General features: G+C 39.5%; 2 protein-coding genes across 2 annotated transcripts in view; one reads left to right on the top strand and one right to left on the bottom strand.

Moving 5' to 3' along the window:
* Nucleotides 1-12,325, top strand: part of ANKRD6 (ankyrin repeat domain 6) — a 45,359-nt gene extending 33,034 nt beyond the window's left edge. The window contains exons 8-15 of the mRNA XM_070953991.1: nt 773-850; nt 1,865-1,969; nt 2,249-2,380; nt 4,261-4,437; nt 6,350-6,502; nt 8,131-8,241; nt 9,848-10,166; nt 11,463-12,325. Coding sequence (XP_070810092.1) covers nt 773-850; nt 1,865-1,969; nt 2,249-2,380; nt 4,261-4,437; nt 6,350-6,502; nt 8,131-8,241; nt 9,848-10,166; nt 11,463-12,022 — 1,635 coding nt within the window. The 3' untranslated portion in view covers nt 12,023-12,325. The remainder of the gene's footprint in view (nt 1-772; nt 851-1,864; nt 1,970-2,248; nt 2,381-4,260; nt 4,438-6,349; nt 6,503-8,130; nt 8,242-9,847; nt 10,167-11,462) is intronic.
* A 2,372-nt stretch (nt 12,326-14,697) lies between these two features.
* LYRM2 (LYR motif containing 2) lies at nt 14,698-19,281 on the bottom strand. Its single transcript, XM_070953977.1, has 3 exons — nt 19,189-19,281; nt 16,969-17,109; nt 14,698-16,352 (listed from the first exon to the last, which is right to left on the bottom strand). The coding sequence occupies exons 1-3, from the start codon at nt 19,231-19,233 to the stop codon at nt 16,272-16,274; spliced, it is 267 nt and encodes an 88-aa protein (XP_070810078.1). The 5' UTR covers nt 19,234-19,281; the 3' UTR covers nt 14,698-16,271.
* Nucleotides 19,282-22,317: the final 3,036 nt, after the last annotated feature.

Raw genomic sequence — 22,317 nt, 5'->3', positions numbered from 1 at the left:
TGCTTGGGAACTGACTCATACTTATGACAGATGCAGTGTCCCGGGGTCATGTGATCACCTTCTGACAAGCAAAGCCAATGGGGAAGCCAGATTCACATAACAACCGTGTTACTAATTTAACAACGGCAGTGATTCACTTAACAACGGTGGCAAGAAAAAGTTGTAAAATGGGGCAAAACTCACTTAACAAATGTCTCGCTTAGCAACAGAAATTTTGGGCTCAATTGTGGTCGTAAATCGAGGACTACCTGTACTGCAGGCTCATAAATTAGGAGATGTGTTATAAATGTAATCATCGTAGCTGGCAGCTCCTGGTTGATTTTGGCTAATCTTGATAAGCTAAGCAGAGTCAGGTAATAGAAAACCCCAAGAGTAGACTAAACTGGGAAATTTTAAAAAAATGGTGTCAATCTACCACTTTCACTTTAAGAAGCTCAGGTCAAAAAGAGTGTTTACTTTTCACCTGTTTAAAAATGTCCTGTCTTTTGAGTTGCTTAATGGTTTTGGAGCAGCATAAACAGAACTCTCCCTTTTTAATTGGCTTTTAAACTGGCTTTTAAATTGGGTTGTAAACCTCTTTAGATAAATTTGGATGTTTTTAATCTTTGAGCCTAAATTACTTAATCTGTTTCTTAATAGTTTTTAACTTCTATATGTATTTGTATTTATTATGGCTGTTCACCGCCCTGAGTCCTTCGGGAGTAGGGCGGTATACAAATATGAAAAATAAATAAATAAATAAAATAAAATAAACCAATTTCTTCTATTACAGGCTGGCCAGACCCCACTAGAAGTTGCACGGGAACACAACAATCCTGAGGTTGCTCTTCTACTTACTAAAGCCCCTCAGGTATATCATGCACCAGAGCTGAATTGGAAACTTAATTTAAATTAATGGGAGTACTTACGATCTGGATTCACATGGTAGCACTTGGCAGCCAAGCTGCGTTTACAGCTGTTTGCAGGGTTCCACTGCCATGTGACCATGTTTTAAAATGCCAAAACCCAATATTTACTTCTGGCTTTCAGACGTATTTCAGTATTGACTTCTGATTTTCAGCAAAACTGCACCCATAGTAAGTTAATTGGTTTGCTTAACAACCACCGCACTTGCTTAACGACGTGGTGATTAACTTAACGATCAGTGCAAAAAAAAAAAGGTAGTAAAATCGGGTCAGTTATGTGGGTGACCTGATCGACAACCGCCATGAGTTACAGCCGTGATGAAAAGTCTTGAAGACTGCCTGTAATTAAGCAATAATGGGTTGGATTCAAACTTGATCACAGATAGATGTTTAATTGATTGGGTGAAGTATTAAAATTCAATAGGATTTAACTTGGCTGCACCCGTCTTAAGTCAGTTTAGCTTTAGTGAGCCTTTTTAAAGTTTAACTACCATATTTTTTGGAGTATTTGGGTGTGTCTTATACTCTGAATGTAGCTTTTTTGAAGCTGAAGTGATCTACCTCCGATTCTCAGCTGTGCTTTAGAAGCTTTTTCAGTGAAGCGATCTTCCCTGCTTTGCCTGCTCCCTCCGACTCTCAGCTGTGAAGTTTTTTTTCAGCCCTAACAAGGCGCTAGTGAGTGAAGCGATCTCGGTGGTTTGCCTGCTTTTCTCATTGCTTCTCTCTCCAAGGATCAGTTGTGTTTTTGTTATCCCCAAGTAGGGGATAAAACCCAGCAAACTAATGTGCTGAAGCTGACTAGACTAAGGACGCTAGCCAGGTGAATACTTGTAGGCAGATTCCCCCCCCCCATTTTCCTTCCAAAAAACTAAGCAGCATCTTATACTCCGGTGCGTCTTATACTCTGAAAAATACGGTAACTTTGGATCTAATTCTAATGAAAACTATGCTGAATCTAGATTTCACGCTTTAATCGTGGAAGGAGCCTGAGGAAGAAAAGGGAGAGGCTTAAAGAGGAAAGACGTGCTCAGTCCGTGCCACGCGATGAAGTGGTGCAAAGCAAGGTACAGCCATTTCTGTGTATTTAGGAGGCAAGGAAAGCAGTATGAGAACTGAAAGACTCCATTTGTTGAAACTATATGAATTTGCCATGGGTGTGTCTGTTGTGTCTTAAGCACTTGGACCCAACTATTAGTACTTATGATTTATAAGCTTGAGTGCTGCCTCTCGGTGATTATCCTCTGCTTGGAATTTATGCGATACCAGGATCGGGCTATAAATCCTGAAAGGAAAAATAGAAATCCATTTTTTTTCATGCCTAGATGTGCTTGTATTTGGAACAGGATAGTGCGTCTGCTGCTGAAGACACCCCCAGCAGCGATCCTGCGCAAGGGAGAGGTGACTTGAAAAATGAAAGCCAATTGCCTTTGTCAGAGCAAAGAGAGAAGAGTAAAAAGAAGAAAACAGGAGAAAAGGTATTAGGGGATGGACTTCAACAGAGAGACAGTGGTCCTTTGATGTAGGCAGTGTGTTTTTCGCCTTCTATCAACAGTATGCGTCTTTCCTATGCTTTTGTTAGTCTTTGCCAAAAGCCTCCAATCCTACTATATTCAGCTATAGTTTTTTTTTTAATATATATATATATATATATATATATATATACGAACTCCGGAACTAATATAATTAAAATTTTATTCTACTAAACTTTTGTAAGCCATCTGCTTTTGTAAGCCATCAGAGTATTAAACTACCATTACAGAGATCTCTGCCTTTATATATCATTAGTCAATTTGGCTTAGTAGAATAAAATTTTAATTATTTTAGTTCCGGAATTCGCAGAATGTCTGTTTCTACCTTTACAAGTATACCTGGAACTCCAAATCAGTGTAAAAGGGTTTATAAGATGTGAAGAGTATTGGTAGGCTGTATAGGCACACGTTTGTCAGCTAACAATTATTTCAAGCTAAGTTTTCCACTTAATGAAAATATATTTCAAATAGAAATAAAGCTTTGGTGGTAATTAGTTCAAATTTAATTCATTAATCTACCGTAATTAAAACAGCTCAATGTTATGGAGATCTTTTCAGCAGCTGAGAGGAGGGAGGGAGGAAGGAAGGAAAGGAAAGGACTTGATAGACATCAGCCTTGCCTCTTCATTACAGTAAATCGATATGATGGACATCTTTGCACCTGTTATGGACAATATTAGGAACAATAATAAATAATATTCTATGTGTTACTTTTAACTTCATGGAAAATACAGGATACATAAATTTGGATGCAGGCTGTGAATTAGGGTTGTGCAAATACAGTTGGTGTTTGGGATAATCCAGCTCCAAATTAAGGCACATATCATTTAGAACTTTTGTTCCATACAGAGAACAAAGCAGAGCAGTTTTGTTTCATGCTGAGAATGAAATATGGTTGTTCTAGGCCAGTGATGGCTAACCTTTTCGCTGTCGTGTGCCAAAAGCGAGGGGAGCGCGGGGGAGGTCGTGCACATGCACACGCGCATGCCCATACCCATAATTCAATGCCACCACCCCACATGCACATGCTACCACTACCACACCACGTGACCCCTGCTTTTGGTACGTGATGGCAAAAAGCTTACTGGTGGGCCCAGTAGGCCCGTTTTTTGCCGTCCCCAGGCTCCAGAGGCTTTCTTGGAGCCTGGGGAGGGCAAAAACGGCTCCCCCATCCCGGAAGCCCTCCAGAGGCTGGAAACGACTCATTTCCCGACTTCCAGTGGGCCCAGAAGGCCCAAAAATCAGCTGGCCGGCCCGCGCTGGAGCTGGGCTAGGGCAACGCTCACTTGCCCACAGATATGATTCCACGTGCCACCTGTGGCACGCATGCCATAGGTTCGCCATTACGGTTCTAGGCAGAAATAGTTTGGCAGGTGTGTTTGTGACCGGAAGAATGGAGAAAAAGCCAAGAACATTAGTGGTAGTGACAGAGAAACTGGAGAGGAAGAAGGAAGGGAAGATACTGATGTAGATGAAGGGTCGATGGGAGATTTCATGTTGAGACATTGGTGATGGAAATTGAGAGAAAGGAACCACTTTCTCTAAGAAGCTCAGGAATCGGTGGTAGGATATATTGTCTTAAAAATAACTTCATCTGGAACTAAGAACTACCAAAACATTCTGGGTTTAGTTTCTGCTGAACTCTAGATTCAGACCAAAACATATTTTCTGTTTTGTTGGACTCCTTCTGGGAGTCAACTGAGATCATGATGAGCAGGGAATGTTTCAAAATTTAGCTAACAAAAGTAAAAAAAAGGTTTAAAAAAAGAGCCCAATTGTTTTGTTTGCTGATAAAAATGCTGTTTCTTCCTTTCCTTGAAAATTAGGTATTGGCGCTTTCTGATCCTTTGCCCCCAGCAGATCAGCAGATACCTCCTGGTCCACAGCAAAACCCGACAAAACGCAGAAGCAAGCATCGCTGTGCATCTCCACCACCACCTCATGAATTCAGGGCCTATCAATTATATACTCTGTATCGTGGAAAGAATGGAAAAATCATGCAGGTATAAATCTAGAAGCAAAGTATTGGGATAGTGAAGGAGTAAAGGATTTTCAAGGAAGTTCTATAATTTATAGGAGTCATATTTGTGCTTTATCATGGGAATATCAGGGGATATTGATATTGATCAGGGGAATATGAATGTACCTTCATGACTAAATTATTTAGCTTTCTGAATTATTTCTTGATAGCAAGCACAATGCTTCCTTAAGAATTAGAAACTGAGGATACTTATTTTGGAATCTACTTTTTAATTTTGATTGGAGGCAGAACTTTTGAACAATTAAGTAAGTAAGCAACATAAACTTGTAATCCCAGTAAGAATTCCTTAATAATATTCCTTAATCGGTCTTTTTTTTTTTTAAGTTCTTGTTTCGTGAGGGTAAAAGAACAGTTTTGTTGGCCCTCTTTAAACAAGGCATCACAAAAGTCAGTACTTACAATTGCATGGATTTCACCTCCCAGGCCTGAAAGATGCCAGCATTGAGAAACATCAGGGCTAGATCCAGTGGTGATCTAGCCCTTTTTACTATCGCTTCTGTGGGCGTGGCTTGGTGAGCGTGGTGTGGCTTGGTGGGCGTGGTAGGGGAAGGATACTGCAAAGTCTCCATTCCCACCCCACTCCAGGGGAAGGATACTGCAAAATCCCCATTCCCTCTACACTCCTGGGGGAAGGATATTGCAAAATCTCCATTCCCACACCACTCTGGGACCAACCAGAGGTAGCATTTGCCGGTTCTCCAAATTACTCAGAATTTCCACTACCAGTTCTCCAGAACCTGTCAGAAGCTGGCTAGATCACAATGAAGTACATAGATATTGTGTCATATATAGCATGTATTTCTAAAACAAATTCATTTTTACACTTTTGTATCAATTATTTAATTGATTTTTACACTTTTGTTTCAATTATTTAATTGATTATTGAAATGGTTAGCTGTACTTTTGCATCTTCAAAACAATACGAGAGGTGAGAGAAAGATGCAAACTCCGTAGAACTATTCATAATCTTGCAGTACTGTGGCCTTCGGTGTGATTTGAGGTTCATGTGAGTCCTTTTAATAAATAAAGCAACTCATATAGATGATGCCATAAAAGTATTTCAGTGTCATGTTTCAGTGTCTTTGCTATAAAAAGTTATATGAAGCCCCACAACAACACATATACTTAAGGGAATAATTCAGTCAGGTGTTCCAATCAATGAGATGACCATCAAATATGAGTTTGAGGATCCCTCCCCTACAAAAGTTAATGCATGTTGATTACAGAATAACAGAATTGGAAGGGATCTTGGAGGTCTTCTAGCTCAACTCCCTACTCAGGCAGGAAACCCTACACCATTTTAGACAAATGGTTGTCCAATCTCTTTTTAAAAACTTCCAGTGTTGGAGCATTCACAACTTCTGGAGGCAAGTTGTTCCACTGATCAACTGATTCTATGTCTCGTATCATGGACCTCAGAAAAAGAGCTGTTGATATTCACAAAGTTACAAAACCATTGCAGATAACATACTAACGGGGAATATGCAAAACAAATGTAATTCCTTCTAGGAGTGGTTATCCAACAGAAATAAACCCAAGAATAAAGCATGCAACACTCCAAAACAGAAGAAACATGAAGAAATGGCTCAGTTCCAAAGGGTTCACAAACTTTATCGTACCACTGTACCATGTTGTTTTTTATTTCCTGTGTTATTAATGCCATAAATGTAAGATATTAATTTGGAAATCATGTTGGCTGGGAATTGTAGTCCAAATTTATTTTTAAAGTTATCAGGCATGTTTCCTTTTCCCCATTAATCGGCTTCCAGGAGGCCCCAATCTGGTGTATCTTCTGTGATTGTCTTTGCTATATTAACAAAATATGTTTGTTCAGAGAAAGATGCTTATGCATGTGTGCATGTCATTTCCGGTAGGCACCTATAAATGGATGTCGTTGTGAGCCACTAATACATAAAGTAGAGAACCAGCTGGTAGCTGCTATGGAAGAAATAAAAGCTGAGTTAGTAGCAGTGCAAGATAAGATGAACAGCAAATTAGGACAGATGGAAAATAAAACACAACATCAGGTAAGGAAGAATCAAAGAATGCAATGTGTTTCAAAATGTGGGGTTTATGAGGAAAACGAATGCAGCAGAATTCACTGGTTGACTGCCATTAGCACCCTGTGAAACACATTCCATGACAGCAAAGCTTCTTTATCTGATATGGTTGCTACAATGTGGATATTATTTTCTGCTGTCTTCGCCTAGGAAGCACAATCTGTAGACCAGCCAATGTTTTGTCTTCCTATGTTACATCTTAAAGCACGGGTGTCAAACTTGCTGCGTCATGTTGCCGTCACATGACATTTCACTATGTTTTCCCCTTTGCGGAGCTGGGGTGGGTGTGGCCTGCGGGTGATGCATCCGGCCCATGGGCCACCAGTTTGACACCCCTGTCTTAAAGCTCTCATTATTACGCAGCGCATTTAGAAAGATCACTGCTGGGCTTCAGAGGTTGGTAATCATAGTCTAGGCAACAGGTTTCCTGATGTTAGGCCATAGCCACGAAACCCTGAAGCCCAATACTACCCAACTGATACTGGCCGTGAAAACCAAACCAATACAGGTAGCCATTGCTTATCAAGTGTATCATTTAACAACCATTGGAAGTTACAACAGTACAGAACTTCACAACTAATACCCACACTTACATCCTTTGCAGTATCCCTTAATCACATAATCGCCGTTACAGTCAGTACGCATTGTCCTATGCTGATCTGTTGGGGGTTTTATTCCTTCCCTTTTAAAGAGATTGTAGAGGAGGAGATTACAAGAGAATAAGCAGGCACACAATGAGGAATATATCAGGCTCTTCATAAAGTGCACTCTCAGCTGCCACCCCAGTGCATTGCTTTCAATATATATATTCTCCATTGTGCGTTTGCTTTCTCTCTTGAAATCCCTTCCTTTGTAATGAATGTAAGTACACAAGTACACATACATAATATCCCCAAGGTCCTTCTGGAGAAACTAGTTTTTACTACTTCTGGGAGGCCATTGTAATCCGAAGGGCCAGGCAAAAGCAAAGGTGTGAAACTGGTCAGATTTAGTCTTACCAGTTTTGAGCCAGCTATCCTAGGGTGAGTGTTCCAAAGGCTGGGGGAGGGAGGGAGGAAGAAAGGAATACATAGTTGTGATCACAATTTTTTGCTTAGTGAGTGAAATCTTAGTGGCAGAGTTTGTGGTTGTTAAATGAGGACTACCTGTATAAGACTTGTAAAGAAATTGGTCCAGTTCATACCTGTGATAAGCTATGTTTTAAACAAAGCTTAACTGAATAAACCAAGCTAGCTGGATACACACATTTGGGCTAAAAAAGAAATTATATTCTGGCTTAGCATGATGTGGAAACCCAGTTATATATAAGAATATATGTCCCTGTGTAAGACAAGTAGACAGATAGTAGAAATCCTCAATTGTTGAAAGAAAACCAAAATATTATTCTTCTTTAAAGAAAACAACTACTCTGTGGGCACATCTGTAGCTAAAATAAATTCAAAACAATTTTTACTGAAATAAATAATGAAGTCACACTACTTCATTGAAAGTGCCCTTTTCAGATTTATTGATCTAATGGCTTGAAGTACAAGATCTAGTACTGTATATGATTAAAGTGATACCATTTCTGAATGAACCTCTTGGTTCCATCACAGCTCCGTGTTTTAGACAAATTGATGGCAGAGAGGCTGTCCGCAGAAAGAGTGGAGTGTCTTCATCGTCTTCAGCACACGGAGTTGGAAAGAAATGAAGGGGAGAAACGTCAGGTAGGTTGCTGCATTTGTTGAAATGAACACACAATAAGGTTGTGCAGCTTTAAGGATGAGAAGCTTTAATAATAATAGAAGCTGCCTTTTGTGACATGAAGCACACTTAGATACAGGCACTTAGAGGCTTGGTATGGCTGTTTAGAAGTCTTCTAGGCATATGTAATATACAGAAGATTATTTCCTGGGAAAACCTTCAAGGGTTTTGAAGCAATTTTGAGAGCCTTCAAGTCGCAGCAATAGATTTGTGCTGCAGAAGCAGGATCTATTTTACAAGTTACTTGCGAGATCAATTACGTAAAATGACGAGTGATTTATTAATAGTGCATATGTGAAATAATGAAAGGAATTACATTTAATGAAAGGAATAAAACAACTCTGGTTATAGTGGAAAGTTTTTATTCTGAGCATTCAGAGTTAAATTAGATTGCTGAAATCAAAGTATTTCAACATAATTTTTGATAATTTTTGTCGGTATGTCTTTTCTTCTTGCTGTTGAAAAATTATATTTATCATCAGACATTTTAATAAAATACATTATATTCTTGATTCTTAGGGATGGAGTACACTTGTCTTCTAAAGGTAGTCCTTGACTTAAAACAATAATGAAATCTGCCCATTATGATCACAAGTCGTGTTAGTCATTATGTGAGTTTCCCACAAGATCACCTTGCTTAATGACCGTATCCCTGCTCTCCCCAATGCAGTTGTTAAGCAGAGCATGGAATGCTTTGGGCTGGGAGAAGTCCTAGGAAGCTTAGTGCAGGCCCAGGACCACCTGCCTTAGGCCTCTCAAAACTCCCCCATCCCAAGGCTTCTTGCTCCTTGGGATCCCTGCAAGTCTTTTGCCTGCCTTCCCACCCACTGGATCCCACATCCTCTTCCCTATGACAATTCGCCACGGCCAACTTGCTATGGCCACCTCACGACAGCTAACTTGCTGCAGGACAAGAGTTACACTAACATCAAAGAAATGGTGGAATAGAATCATTAAAGAAAGGATGCAAAAGGAGGGACAGAATGATACATGAATGGCAAAAATTAAAATAATTTTTATTTGTTTTAAATAATTAAATAGAATTGTTAAATTGTCCCACAATGAGTTGTCTCACAGTGAGTTGGCCATGGCGAGTTGTTCTGCGCCAAGTTGCCCATGGTGAGTTGGTCGCGCCACAGATTGGCTGCAATGAGTTGGCTGTGGCAAGTTGTCCCATTCCCTCATCTTCTGTAGCTCTCCTGAAAGCTCTGGAGAGCACCTGGGAAAGGAGAGCAAGTTTATCTGCCCCTTTAACTCCCTTAAAGGCTGCATGGCTCCATCCTGGGAGCAGACCCCATTTTGGCAAGGGGTCGAGGGGCCTGCTATCCTTCCCCAACCCAAAATTTTGAAGACTTCTCCTTACCACATAACTAATTGCAGAATTCTATGGACTCTTTTGTAGTCGATGTAACTAATTATTACAGGTTGAAATGCCAAAGTTTTGATTTTGTTGAATATTTCATCAAATATTTTTGATTCAAAAGTACATTAGTACAAAATATAAGAGTGCCTGAGAATTGAGAGATATCATTTGATGCGCTCTGATAGATGTGTGGATTCTTCTTACAGCTGTCTTTGGTGGGTGAATTGAAAGCTTGGTGCCTGCTAAAAATTCAGAATCTAGAAATGAAGCTCTCTGGAGACTCTAGATCTTCGAGACCAAAATCCACTCTGTCCACATCTGAGTCTCTCTCAGAGACTTTGGATACAGAAAATCTTCACACTACCAATGACTGTAGAACCAGCCAAACCCCACCACAATCAAATGGGTCCCATCATCATTCTGGCATTGTGAGCCTCTCAGAAGATACAGAACGGAGTAGAATGCCAGTCATAGAGGAGAACTTTGGAAAACAGTATTTTGCGGTTCAGCAAGATAGCACATCAGGTATTTTTGTTTTCTTATTTCAGCAATTTTCAGATGGATATCTATGCTAAGTTGCTGCACTGAAACCTGTGGTGTCAATCTAAATTTCAGTCTCTATTTTTATTTTTTTTTGATATTAGGCAGCTTGCTTCTCTTCACCCTGTACGATTATTTATTTATTTATTTATTTATTTATTTATTTATTTGTTTGTTTGTTTGTTTGTTTATTGGATTTATATGCCACTCTTCTCCCGAAGGACGGCTCACAACAATAAAAAACAGAGAATACAAAAGTTAAAAGACAAATTAAAACAGATTAAAGCCTTCTTCATCACCCTACAAGAAAAACTGTGCTACTGTTAAGAGCAGGAATCCACAATAATTTCAAGCCATGGCCATTATTCTGCAATTCTAACGTTGCAAGTGCCCATTTCTTAAAAAATTATAAGCTGCTCAGTGTCATTGGGCATCAAGCAGTCTATAAATTGCATGCATAAATATTCAAGCAAGCAATTAAACATGTCACCAGTCTCCTAAAATCTCATTTGTTATGTTGGAAGAAATATCCATGTGATTCAGTTCCAAGCTGAGAGGAAGACGCTGGAAACATGGAGGCTGATTAGAAAGATGGTTTAATGATGAAGCAGAACCACCAAGCACATGGTTCTCTGGTGCAGTTACATTTAATGAAACACATGGAGTTGAGAGTGGGAGGGTTTTATATCTTCTCTTGGGCTTTGAATTTGAAATTCTTGTTCCTGTGTAAGAACATGTATTCTATTGGCTGTTGTCAGATTCCTATGGAGTCATGTTTGTCTGAGCTCCTAGGTTTGGTTGAAGTTTGCTGAGTGATGCAATGTCCTTAGGAGATTGTGCAATGCAGTGAGCTTTTTGTCTTCTGCTAAATGGTCCTATTATGTCCTGAAGGGCCATGTCTTAATCCCATCACCCTGGAGCTGAAGGTCTTTCGTCTTGTAGATAGGCTGGCCCAGTCCTGCTGGAGCTATTAAGAAAGGTAGGGGCTGCTTTCCAAGACCATGTTTCTCCTTTAGGGAAATAATAATATTCTGGTTTTTTAATATTTCTTAAAATATTTCATTCTTCTAGGAAGAGATTTCAATCATTATTCCAATTACCTTTAACAAGACATAGGGAATTAGAATAACCTTGGTCCAAAACTGCATTAAGGAAGGTTGACCTTATCCATTGCCAGCCTGCATGGGGGCTATGATTCCCATTCTCCTGCTTGGCCTGGGCTTTTCTGAAGCTTCCCCAACTCCAAGCACTTGTAATGATTTGTTACCTTTCCGTTTACAGGAACCGAGCAACAGTTAGTGGGTGGTGCTGTCCTTCCTCCTTCTGCAGCATCTCCCCAAGTGGTTAGGCCAAAGGATAAAGCATGTTTCAACAGATTGCAGCAAGAACCACCAGCAACGGAACACTCCGTTTCCAGACTGAGGCATGTAAAAGTACAAACTGTTTTGCAGTCCTCTCCTGAATGTACCAAGGCAGAATCACAGAGCAGCTGCTTGATAGACAAAGGGACTCAAACCAAGAAACCAAGTAAAAGCGGTCAGTTGAAGCACAGGACCCACCAATCAGGGGAAGCTCCATCTGGGCAGCCTCCACCTTCTGCCACTGAAGGAAAGGAGGGCAGTCCTCAGCTGGCAGGCACAACTCAAGCATTGGAAATTACCCAGTACTTCTTTGAGGCTGTATCAAGTCAGATGGAGAAGTGGTATGAGAGAAAGATAGAAGAAGCTCGTTGCCAAGCTGACCAGAAAGCTCAGGAAGATAAAGAGGTCCTTAAAGAATACATTAAAAGTTTAGAAGAGGAACTGCAGAAGCTAAGGACTAAAGTGCAGAAGGAAAACTAGTCCTTGCATGGCTCAAAAAAAGGACACAAACTCCACTGAAACAATTTTAGGGCAGGGGACACTTATGAACTATTTCATTCATATTGAACATATGCCTTTAAAGATGATAAAGTATCCATGAAATTATTCGAGGAAACCAGTTTTCCTAAGCCAACACTTTGTTGATGGACAAAATGTTGTTTTAGCTCTAAATAGTGCTAGTTGTCATACTAATTCTGGCTAGAATGTGTTTGTTACCTATCAGTGCCCCTCAGATACACTGCTGGGAGTGAGTGATTGAATGTCTATTCTTGTTTTTCAGTCCCTGTGCTGTTTTGTGAATTCTTTAAAGTTTTATTATTTTATAATAAACTGTTTTATTATATTAAATATTTTTTAAGTTCAAACATTTTATAGTATTGAGTATGGTATTTTTATTTAGTGTGAGCTTGTTATTTAAACACTGGGTATGTTTTTGGGCACTGGTTATCTGAACACTGCATATGTGTACAATGGAAACAGTGCAGTGGTGAAATCTAAAATTTGTTACTACCGGTTCTGTGGACGTGGCTTAGTGGGGGGGGAGGGTAATGTGACTGGGTGGTGTGGCCAATTTTGTTTTTTTAATTTTAAAACCATTTTTTCGACGAAGAGGTTGTAAAAAAATGCTTTCAAAAGGCTCTGACGATACAAGCTGAGTTGCCTGATCGTCAGAGGCATTTAAAAGAAAAAATGCCTCTGCTGATCAGGCAACTCAGCTTGGAACATCAGAGCCTTTGAAAGCATTTTTTCTACAACCTCTGAAGAGGTTGTAGAAAAAATGCTTTGAAAAGCCTTTGATAATCCCAGCTAAACCGCACGATCATCAGAGGCTTTTTTTTACTTTTAAAAGCATTTTTTGGCCGAAGAGGTTGTAGAAAAAATGCTTTTAAAAGTAAAAAAAAAGCCTCTGATTGTCACGCGGCTCAGCTGGGCATGGGGAGGGGCAGGGATTTTTGTTACTGGTTCTCCGAACCACCCGCCTCCATCGCTACCAGATCAGGCGATCCAGTCCGAACCGGGAGCATTTCACCCCTGAAACAGCGCAAGAGTGGTACAAGTAATAACCCTGTGAAGGTTGTATTGAGAGCAATTGGTTTAAAACCTTCCACTAAGCTTCCATGGCTGATGGTGGACTAGAACCTAGGTCTCCTTACTTCTTACCCAATATCTTAACCATAATAATTGAGTTGAATTTTGAAAATTGCAAACAGTGGCCAACATCAGAAAGACTACTATTTTCTTTTATACTGTATAGGAGTTTGTGAATCGCAAGTATTCCCAGCCCTAACAACTTTATATATGGGCATTTGTTCCAGTCTCTGGAGATCATGATGACCAGACTGTTCAGTTGCATTGTGGACTAGGGAGACTTGCTGTAGTCATCTGGAAGGTGTAGCAAGGGATTGAAAATAAGATTTACACTCATCTTCCCATAGTAAAAAGCTGACTGATGTGCAGCCAAGAAATGGTAATATAGTTGAATACAGGTAATCCTCGATTTATGACCACAACTGGGACAATTTCTGTTGCTAAGTGAGTTGCTGTTAATTGAATTGTGTCCAATTTTACAATCTTTTTTGCCATGGTTGTTAAGTGAATCGTGCAATTGTTAAGTGAATCCAGCTTCCCCCGCTGACTTTTTATGTTGGAAGCTGGCACGGTTAAATTGCAAATGATGATCACCTGACCCCAGGATGCTACAACTGTCCTACAGACTGTATATGCCAGTTGATTGTAGAGATGCAACCATCATACTTTACTGTCACTTGCTCCTATGTTTCTTGTGTTGCTTACATTAATCTACAATTCTGTGTTAATATCTATTAGCTCTTATTTAAGTTGTATTATGAATATATACCTTACATTGATCAGCATGGGTAACAGACAGAGTGCTACGAGCTAGATTCTTTCCATAGGAGCTCAAGATTCTGGAAGATTCAAGTGTACTACACACACCCACTACCAGCCACCTTTTGTTTGTTTGATTTTTATCCCACCTTTATTATTTTATAACTCAAGGTAGTGAACATGCATACTACTACTTCCTCCTCCTATTTTCCCTATAATAATCCTTTGTGGTGGGTTGGGCTGAGACAGACTCAGAGGTGGTATTCAGCAGGTTCTGGAGAATCGGTAGCAGAAATTTTGAGTAGTTTGGAGAACCAGTATATACCACCTCTGATTGGCCCTGTCCTCATCTATTCTCTGCCTCCCGAGTCCCAGCTGATCGGGAGGAAATGAGGATTTTGCAGTAACCTTCCCTTGGAGTGGGGTGGGAATAGAGATTTTACAGTACCCTTCCCCTGCCACACCCACCAAGCCACACCCACCAAGCCACGCCCATATAACCGGTAGTAAAAAAATTTGAATCCCACCACTGGACAGACTGATTGACCCAAAGTCACCCAGTCAATTTTCCTGCCTAAGGTGGGATGGGAACTCATGGTCTCCTGATTTCTAGGCCAGCACCTTCCCCACTACACCAAACTGGCTCCTTTATGACCTTTTATGCTTCCTGAAAGAAATAATTGTCAAGTGAAATATGAACTTCAGAATTTTATGCCAGTAGAACTGTTTATAATAATCCTGGAACAAAAAGGCTGTTAAAGAATTAAAGTATTTTAATTCTTCTTATTTATAAAATATTCTGGATTAGGAAGAACGTTACTAATATTAAATTGTGACACAAAATAATTTCATTCCTTTAAGTTATTTCAATACATTTTGATTCAGGAATTAGAAGGCATATGATCATAATAGAAAATAACCAGTCCTGATTCCAATGCCAAGACTTGAATCTGGAAGTAAAAACAAAAGTCTCCCAGCCCTCAAGGACGCAGAGACCTATGTCTAATCTGTCAAAATTGTACTGTAGTCACCTCTCAGGGAAGAGTAATGAATGGAGATGATGCTTTGTGGCATTGAAATGTAATAAAGGCTGCAGAACCTCAGCTGCACCAGAATAAAGAATATTCACAAGTGATACATTTAAGGCAACTCAAAAGGCTTAGTTAGCCTTGTTGCAATAATTTTGCTAATATCACTGTCAATACCCTCCTGTCTTTTTATGATTCCTTTACCACTGGACTGGATTATGGCCTGCACTATACTTGTGAGGCTAAATTGCATATTGTACTGTAACCCTGATTGTTGCTTTGTAATTCTACAACACTGCCCTACTGCTTCTAAACTGTAACACTAATGAAAGTTTTACAGCTCAGCTAATCAGTAATTCCCTAACAGAATCTTGCCATACTGTAAAAAAAATCATATATACTGCTTAATAGCAAGCATACTGATTCAGACTAAACATTTGCAGCTACAGTACACATATAGGTATTTTTAAGGATTTGGAGAATATAGAGCAAAGATTTTAAAAAAGAGTAACAAAACTGGATCTCTTTATTTTTCTCTTTACAAATAAACTTGCCTAAACAAATTCTAAAGAGCCAGAGATATATAACAGCAACATTGGATCCACTCTATACTTGTTCACCCAAGTACATGAACTACTTCCATAGGCATAGTTCTAGAAAGAGATAAAATGTACTGGCTAACTATTTTGCTAAAACCTATGGTTGCAAATAAACTTATATATAATAAACATTGGTCAACTCATGTCAAAAGAAAACATTCCATTCTCCTTCAACTTAGTTTGTTTTTAGAAGAAAAAGAATACAACACCGAAGCCAGAAAGTACCAGAAGTCCATAGAACTCTCTTCAAATTGTTTGAAGCCACTCTGAAGTACCTTTATTACCTTGGAGATGAAATTCAACGATTCAGTTCAAAGGCATATTTATATCTCATTAAATCATCCCTTCAAAGCTTTGTGCAGCACTGATAAACATTCAGTTCTTTACTTTGTGGAACTCTCTAGGTAAACATAATACATGTAAAAGTAAATTGTTCCAATGAGTGATGGTATTCTTGTATTTACAAGTGTAATTCATAAATCTAAGATATCAAATTCCCTTTCTCTACTTTTGCATTTTTCACATGGATTGTCCAGATGTTGCTGTTATTGCTTGTCTTTTTATTCTTATTGCATCTTAATCTTTAGACATATGGAATTTATACCTCACAAAAGAGTATTCAGCAGGTCTTCCATCAAACTTCTGAGAAGTATACACAAGGCATTTTTGGATTATCAGCATGGCTCCTCCCACTTAATGTCTTTGCAGTTAGCTACAAGGAAAAATTGTTTTAACTTGTAAGCAGAATTAAGCCTAGGATTTTGCCAATTTTAGTGTTCTCTCAAGCTCCTGAAGCTGTAGGTTGCCATGAGTGATCATCATCTTAATTGTATCCTATAAAACAAAAATGTTATACTTGGTAGGCAAAGTAAATTAAACAAGTTTATTTATCAAATTTATATGAACAGCCATATCAAGAAGTGACAGCATAAAGCATAAAAAGAAAGAGTATAAAAACAAACTATCATGAAAATATGGCTTTTCTTCTTCACCAGAATAACTACTCAAATTAAGAAGCATTATTCAGCAAGGCAATGGGTTTAAATTATTCTCCTTTCCATAGACAGAATCCTAAACAGGATTTACTTTGTTCACTTCTCTTATTTGAAATTAATTCCTGGATTCAGAATTCTTAAATTCAAAGTATATGCCATTTCATCAGGCTCCAGCTACTGGCTCTTGGAAAGCCAGAAAAAGAATGTAAATATGAAATCACTTTTTCTTTACCATAACTAGCTTTGGAATTTCTTTTTTAAAGGGGAATTAATATTCCAAAATACATTTGACTGACAGGCAAGCAATTGCATAGCACCCATAATGCATTTTCCAATCCCTGTCAAATGCTCTAAGCAAAGCTCTATGGGAGCCTCCCAGAGGGCAGCAGGCAGAGATACAGGCCCAGCTACCAGCCGTAATCTTCAAGTCCATCAGATTTTGAGAATTCTCTTGCCTCATCTGTAGTCTCTTTATTCCTTTTGAAATCTTCCCTCGCCCAGTCTCTCATGTAGCAACGATCTGCTTCATTGGGGATCTGACGAATGGTTCTGAGGATTTTTCTGTATAACTGAAGAACCTGCTGTCTTCTCAGGAACTGCAGAACATCAAAGGAAACAAAGAATGGACCTCTCACTTTTTGTCATAAGTCAAAGGTCTTGCCATTTGCTCTTTCTGCAAAAAACCTGGAACCCAACAATTCACTTACAATAAACTGTACAAATTCAGAAGCAGCATAAAAGTGGCCTTGAGAATAATGGGTTTGAAAGGATACTATTATCATGAACCCGCCTGTTTCTCTCAACTATCAAATTTACATACAATTAATTACCTGCCCTCTTAAAATTAAATTCATTTAGTTAAACACGAATACTCCACATATTTTACTTCTATCCTATCTCCTATCTTAATGTTACATCAATTTATTTGTAAAATCTGTGCATCTGCCTGACCTGCCCATCTGAATGGGCCAAGGTTGTCTGGCCCATGAGAGGCCACTTCATGGAATATTTATTTAACTAGAAACTGTTGGTATTCACGAGTTTCATCAGAGGGAGCTTTGAATATACAATCATTACTACCATTTTCACTTTTTTGACTGTATTCTGTGGGTCTAGTGTGCAGGCTCAATTCAGGCCAGGCTCAATTCAGTGTGCAGGCCAAAATAGCCATAGAGAGTCATGCCCAGTGGTCACAGAGGAGGGTGCATGCTTGTACCAGCCTAAAGTGGCCAATAGGAGCTGAGCAGACCCCCACAGCGACACATCATTATGACAATGTGAATTGTTTCCATACCATGTAGATAGAATCATGAAGTTAAAGCCCTTTGTTCCCTACCCTCCAAAAAGCTTAGCTCACAACCTCTGGATTAAAGAAGATGATCTTCATCAATTTCTATATGGTTCTTTCCTAAATCAGAGAGAAAATTTTTGAGAGATCCATTAATTGCCAATTGTTGCATCCAAAATTGCACCTGTTCCTAAAACACCATGTAAGTCCCAAATTCATGTTCATATAAATCCTACAGAAATATGAAATACTGACAAGATATCTATTTTATATTGCTAGAACTTAGTCCTGGGGGTGTGTGCTTGTGTGTTTGTGTACATACTCCAAGGTATGCAACTTATCCACATGCAGTTGACCATACCCGACTATATTTTATCTTCCAAAAATATGTTTTAATCTTGCTTTTCCAGAATTCTTCTTCCAAAAATTCTCCTTGGAAGCTTTCTCTACATGCAGTATGCAGACGCGTACTGGAATTCAGTTACTGAAGCAGCAATAGGCTCTTTTGTTAGAAAAAAAACCCCCTCTTTTGTAGGTTACAACATACAGGTAGTCCTCAACTTACAACAGTTCATTTAGTGACCGTTTGAAGTTACAACAGTGCTGAAAAAAAAAGCGACCGATGACCATTGTTCACATTTACGACCGTTGCATCATCCCCATTGTCACGTGATTTACATTCGGTTTACTTGACAACTGGGTTCCTATTTATGACGATTGCAGTGTCCCGGGGTCACGCGATCCTCCTTTCGTGACCTTCTGACAAGCAAAGTCAATGGGGGAAAGCCGGATTCGCTTAACAACCCCGTTACTAACTTCACAACTGCGGTGATCCACTTAACGAAAGTGGCAAGAAAAGGCCATAAAGTGGGACAAAAGCCCCATTTAACAAATTTCTCAACTTAAGCATCCTAAATTCTGGCCTCAGTGGTGGTCGTAAGTGGAGGACTGCCTGTAGGTACATTCCAAACGAAGCAGCCCCCTCAGATTCTGTAAGTAGAAGAAAGACCTTTTGGAAAGGAAAAAGCCGAAGCCGAAGAAGGCCCGGGGCTAAACGAGACTGAGGAGCGAGCAGACGACTTGCCTGCAATTCCTGGGATGCCTAATAATGGCCCGAATTAAAGTCTTCGGGCAGAATCAGGGCACTTGCCAGGGGGCTGCCACAGCGCTGCCAGGCTTCCTTCCGACTGGCGGTTTCCAGGCCCGGAGCCTCCTTTTCAAGACTCTCCGATTGCAGCGGAGCTCTTTGTACTGACAGGCTCGCCCGGCCTCCTCCCTGCGCCGTCTACGAAGCGGCCAACCGCTGTTCGGGAGCGAGGCGGCCGCAAAGACCGAGAGAAGGCCGAACTGCTCCCCTCCCCCTCCCCGGCCGCGATCTCTTCCCTACCTGTTTCAGGCTTAAGGCCGTCGGGGGTAGCCGGGTGGCCGCCATGGCTCACGCTCGCTCCCTCCCTTCGGCCCCTTTTATGGTCTGGGGCGGGGACTCTTCGGCGCCAGAGGCAGCCGGCTGGACGGGGAAGAAAGCGGGAGCCCGCAGACTGGGGAATTTCAAAGTAACTCCCCCCACCCTTCCGTCATTTTAGCAAGCCTGACTAGCAGCTCCCCGGGTGGAAGGTGAAAAGAAAGACACGTGTTTAAGGAAACGTATCGCTGGAGCACGTCGGGAGATGCGTGCCGCGCTTTACTCCTCAAGTAGGTTGAACGGTTCAGTTAAGAACCAAAGGGAAGTGTAAAGACAACCTCCCCCCCCCCCCAAATATTTATAGAATAACAGTTGACAATCCTAACTAAATAAGAATATAAATAAGAATATAACCAGAAGCGCAGTTTGACGATATTACTCCAGTCTTGATCAATATTCCAATTAGATTGTCTGGTTACAATCAGCCCATTGGCAATCGATAGTTGCAAAGCAGATTCTTCTTCCAGAGCGACGTGGTCGTTCTTTTATATAATCTACGCAAAAAAATGCTCGAGAAAACTTAAACCCCAAAGGTGTGTTGTTGTTTTTTAAATGAAGAATCCTTTTATGAGAAGTTATTGAAACTGGTATTATTTGCTATGTAATCTTTTGAATAATTAACCTGAATGTCCTATCTTGGTAATCCAGGAAAAAGTTGCTTTTAATGGCAGTATAACAAGGGTTGGGAGGGACCTCCAGTGTTGGACGATGTAAACTTCTACAGGCAACTGATTTAATTGTTCTGTCAGGAAATTTCTCCTTAGTTCTAAGTTGCTTCTCTCCTTGATTAGTTTCCATCCATTGCTTCTTGTCCTGCCTTCAAGTGCTTTGGAGAATAGGCTGACCCCCCTCTTGTTTGTGGCAGCCCCTGAGATATTGGAGTACTGCTATCATCTGTAAAGATTATAGTTTAATCTTTTCATTAAACTAGACATATCCAATTCCTGCAGCTGTTCTTTGTATGCTTTAGCCTTCAGTCCTCTAATCATCTGTGTGTGCTTTAATTAGTTTAGCTTTAAGGTAGTTTATTACAATAAAATGTGTTGTGTATGCTAGACAACACAAGAGAATGTGGTGGGCTGGCTGCAGTTGCCTTGCGGCTGAGATTCAAGAGTTGGCAGGTCATACAAGTTATGGATTTGATTTTGTATTGTCACATTTTAAACTGACATTTCCAGAATTGTTAATATAATTCAAGTTCAGTCACTTTATTTTGAACATACATATATCCCCCGTGTTTGGAAACAATCATGAACTTTGTAAAACATCCAGACTAGCTCTGTGAGGGACCTGGACAGTTTTTAAATGTGATGCATGAACAAACAAACAAATAAAATGACAAGAACTGTGTAGAGATGCAATAATAATTTTAAATATTTTTTGTATTGTCCTATCAAATAGTTACATTAATTTGACTTTGAGATAAATCCTTATTTCTTCAAATGTGGTATCCATTACATGGACATTGATGGCTAAAATAAGGAAATTAATTCCATGGGCTTTTCGTATTGCTAAATCTAGGCTTCAATGCTGGAAAGATAAATGTAGGGCCTCAATTACTCTGGGAATTGAAGACCTGATGTTACTTGAATTTATGAGTTATATATACAGATTATACATGATTTCACTAAAATATTATTTTATATTTAATTTAAAAGAAAATCTTTATTACAACCATATATGGTTATGCTCATAAATTTACATACTCCTTGTGGAATTTATAAGAAGTGGACCATTTTGTAAGTAAAGTACAAGAGTGATAAAAAAACCACTTTTTTAATTTATAAATTAAACTACTAGGTATCGCAAAATAAGACAATCATTAAGTAAACCGTAGCAATAAAGGAAATAAAATGATTTGGTTCAAAAGTTTCAATACCCCATATTTGGGCTTATAATACAGTCTAAATTTGTCATATACTTGTCGAGATGGCAATAAAGCTAAAGACACCTGTGTCTTCTTTGGTTGTATTTATGTCTGTGTATAAATAAAGTTTCTTAGCTCTTGAGAAATGGTACATTGACTTTGCTGGTTACTGAAGCATGGGGAAAGCAAAAGAATTTACAAAGGCTCTGCAAGCAAAAAATATCGTAGTTCAAGTTTATAAATCTAATAAAGGATATAAAAAGATGGTGAAAGATTTGAAAATGCCTATCAACACTGTTCAAACTCTGATCAAAAAGTGGAAAATTTGGGGTTCTGTTAATACCAAGTCATGGTCAACAAGGATGGCATGTACAACTGCTGGGAAAATTTGTAGGGACGAAGAAAAACCCAAAAAATTTACACAGAAATACATGATTTTCTGAAATCAAGTGGGGTGGCTGTTTCAGAATACACAATAAGATACAGTACTTGCTAACAAAACTGCATAGTAGATTTGCCCCCCACCTCAAAACTCCCCCCCCCCTTTTTGCAAATTTTTTTTGCCCCAAATGCTACAAAATGTTGGAAGAAAATTTGCATTCATAATCTGGAATGGCAATAGAACTAAGACTTATATATTGTTCCAATGCTTTACAGCACTAAGGGCAGTTTACAAATATCAACGTATTGCTGCCAACAATCTGGGTCCTCATTTTACCAACCTCAGAAAGGTGGAAGACTGAGTCAATCTTGAGCCGGTCAGGATCAAACTCCAGGCTATAGGCAGAGTTAGCCTGCAATACTACATTCTAACCATACCTTTCTGAACTTTGTGCTTTTTTTTTCTTTTTTGAATTATGTGCAGCTCTAGAAGGTGCACAAAGGGCTTACTTTGGACTTACCAACATGACAACGATCTGAAAATAAGGCCAAGTTGATCCTTCAGTGTCTGAAAAAAATGATTCTAGCAGGGCCATCAGTCTCCTGACCTCAACATTACTGACGTGCTTGAGAGATGTAAATCATGCAGTTCATGCTAGACAATGAAAGACTATACCGGATCTCAAGGCTTTTTGCTAAGAATGGGTAGCTTTACCACATGAGAAAATAAAAAGGCTTCCCTCATTGACCACTATCACAAAAGCCTACAAACCATCAGTATTACTTTTCTCTGTTCTATTTGAATA

Source organism: Pituophis catenifer, unplaced genomic scaffold (assembly GCF_029215685.1).
Source record: "Pituophis catenifer annectens isolate HBS135680 unplaced genomic scaffold, rPitCat1.0.hap2 SCAF_1, whole genome shotgun sequence".
Taxonomy (NCBI): domain Eukaryota; kingdom Metazoa; phylum Chordata; class Lepidosauria; order Squamata; family Colubridae; genus Pituophis; species Pituophis catenifer.
This window is presented reverse-complemented; position numbering and strand designations above follow the sequence as displayed.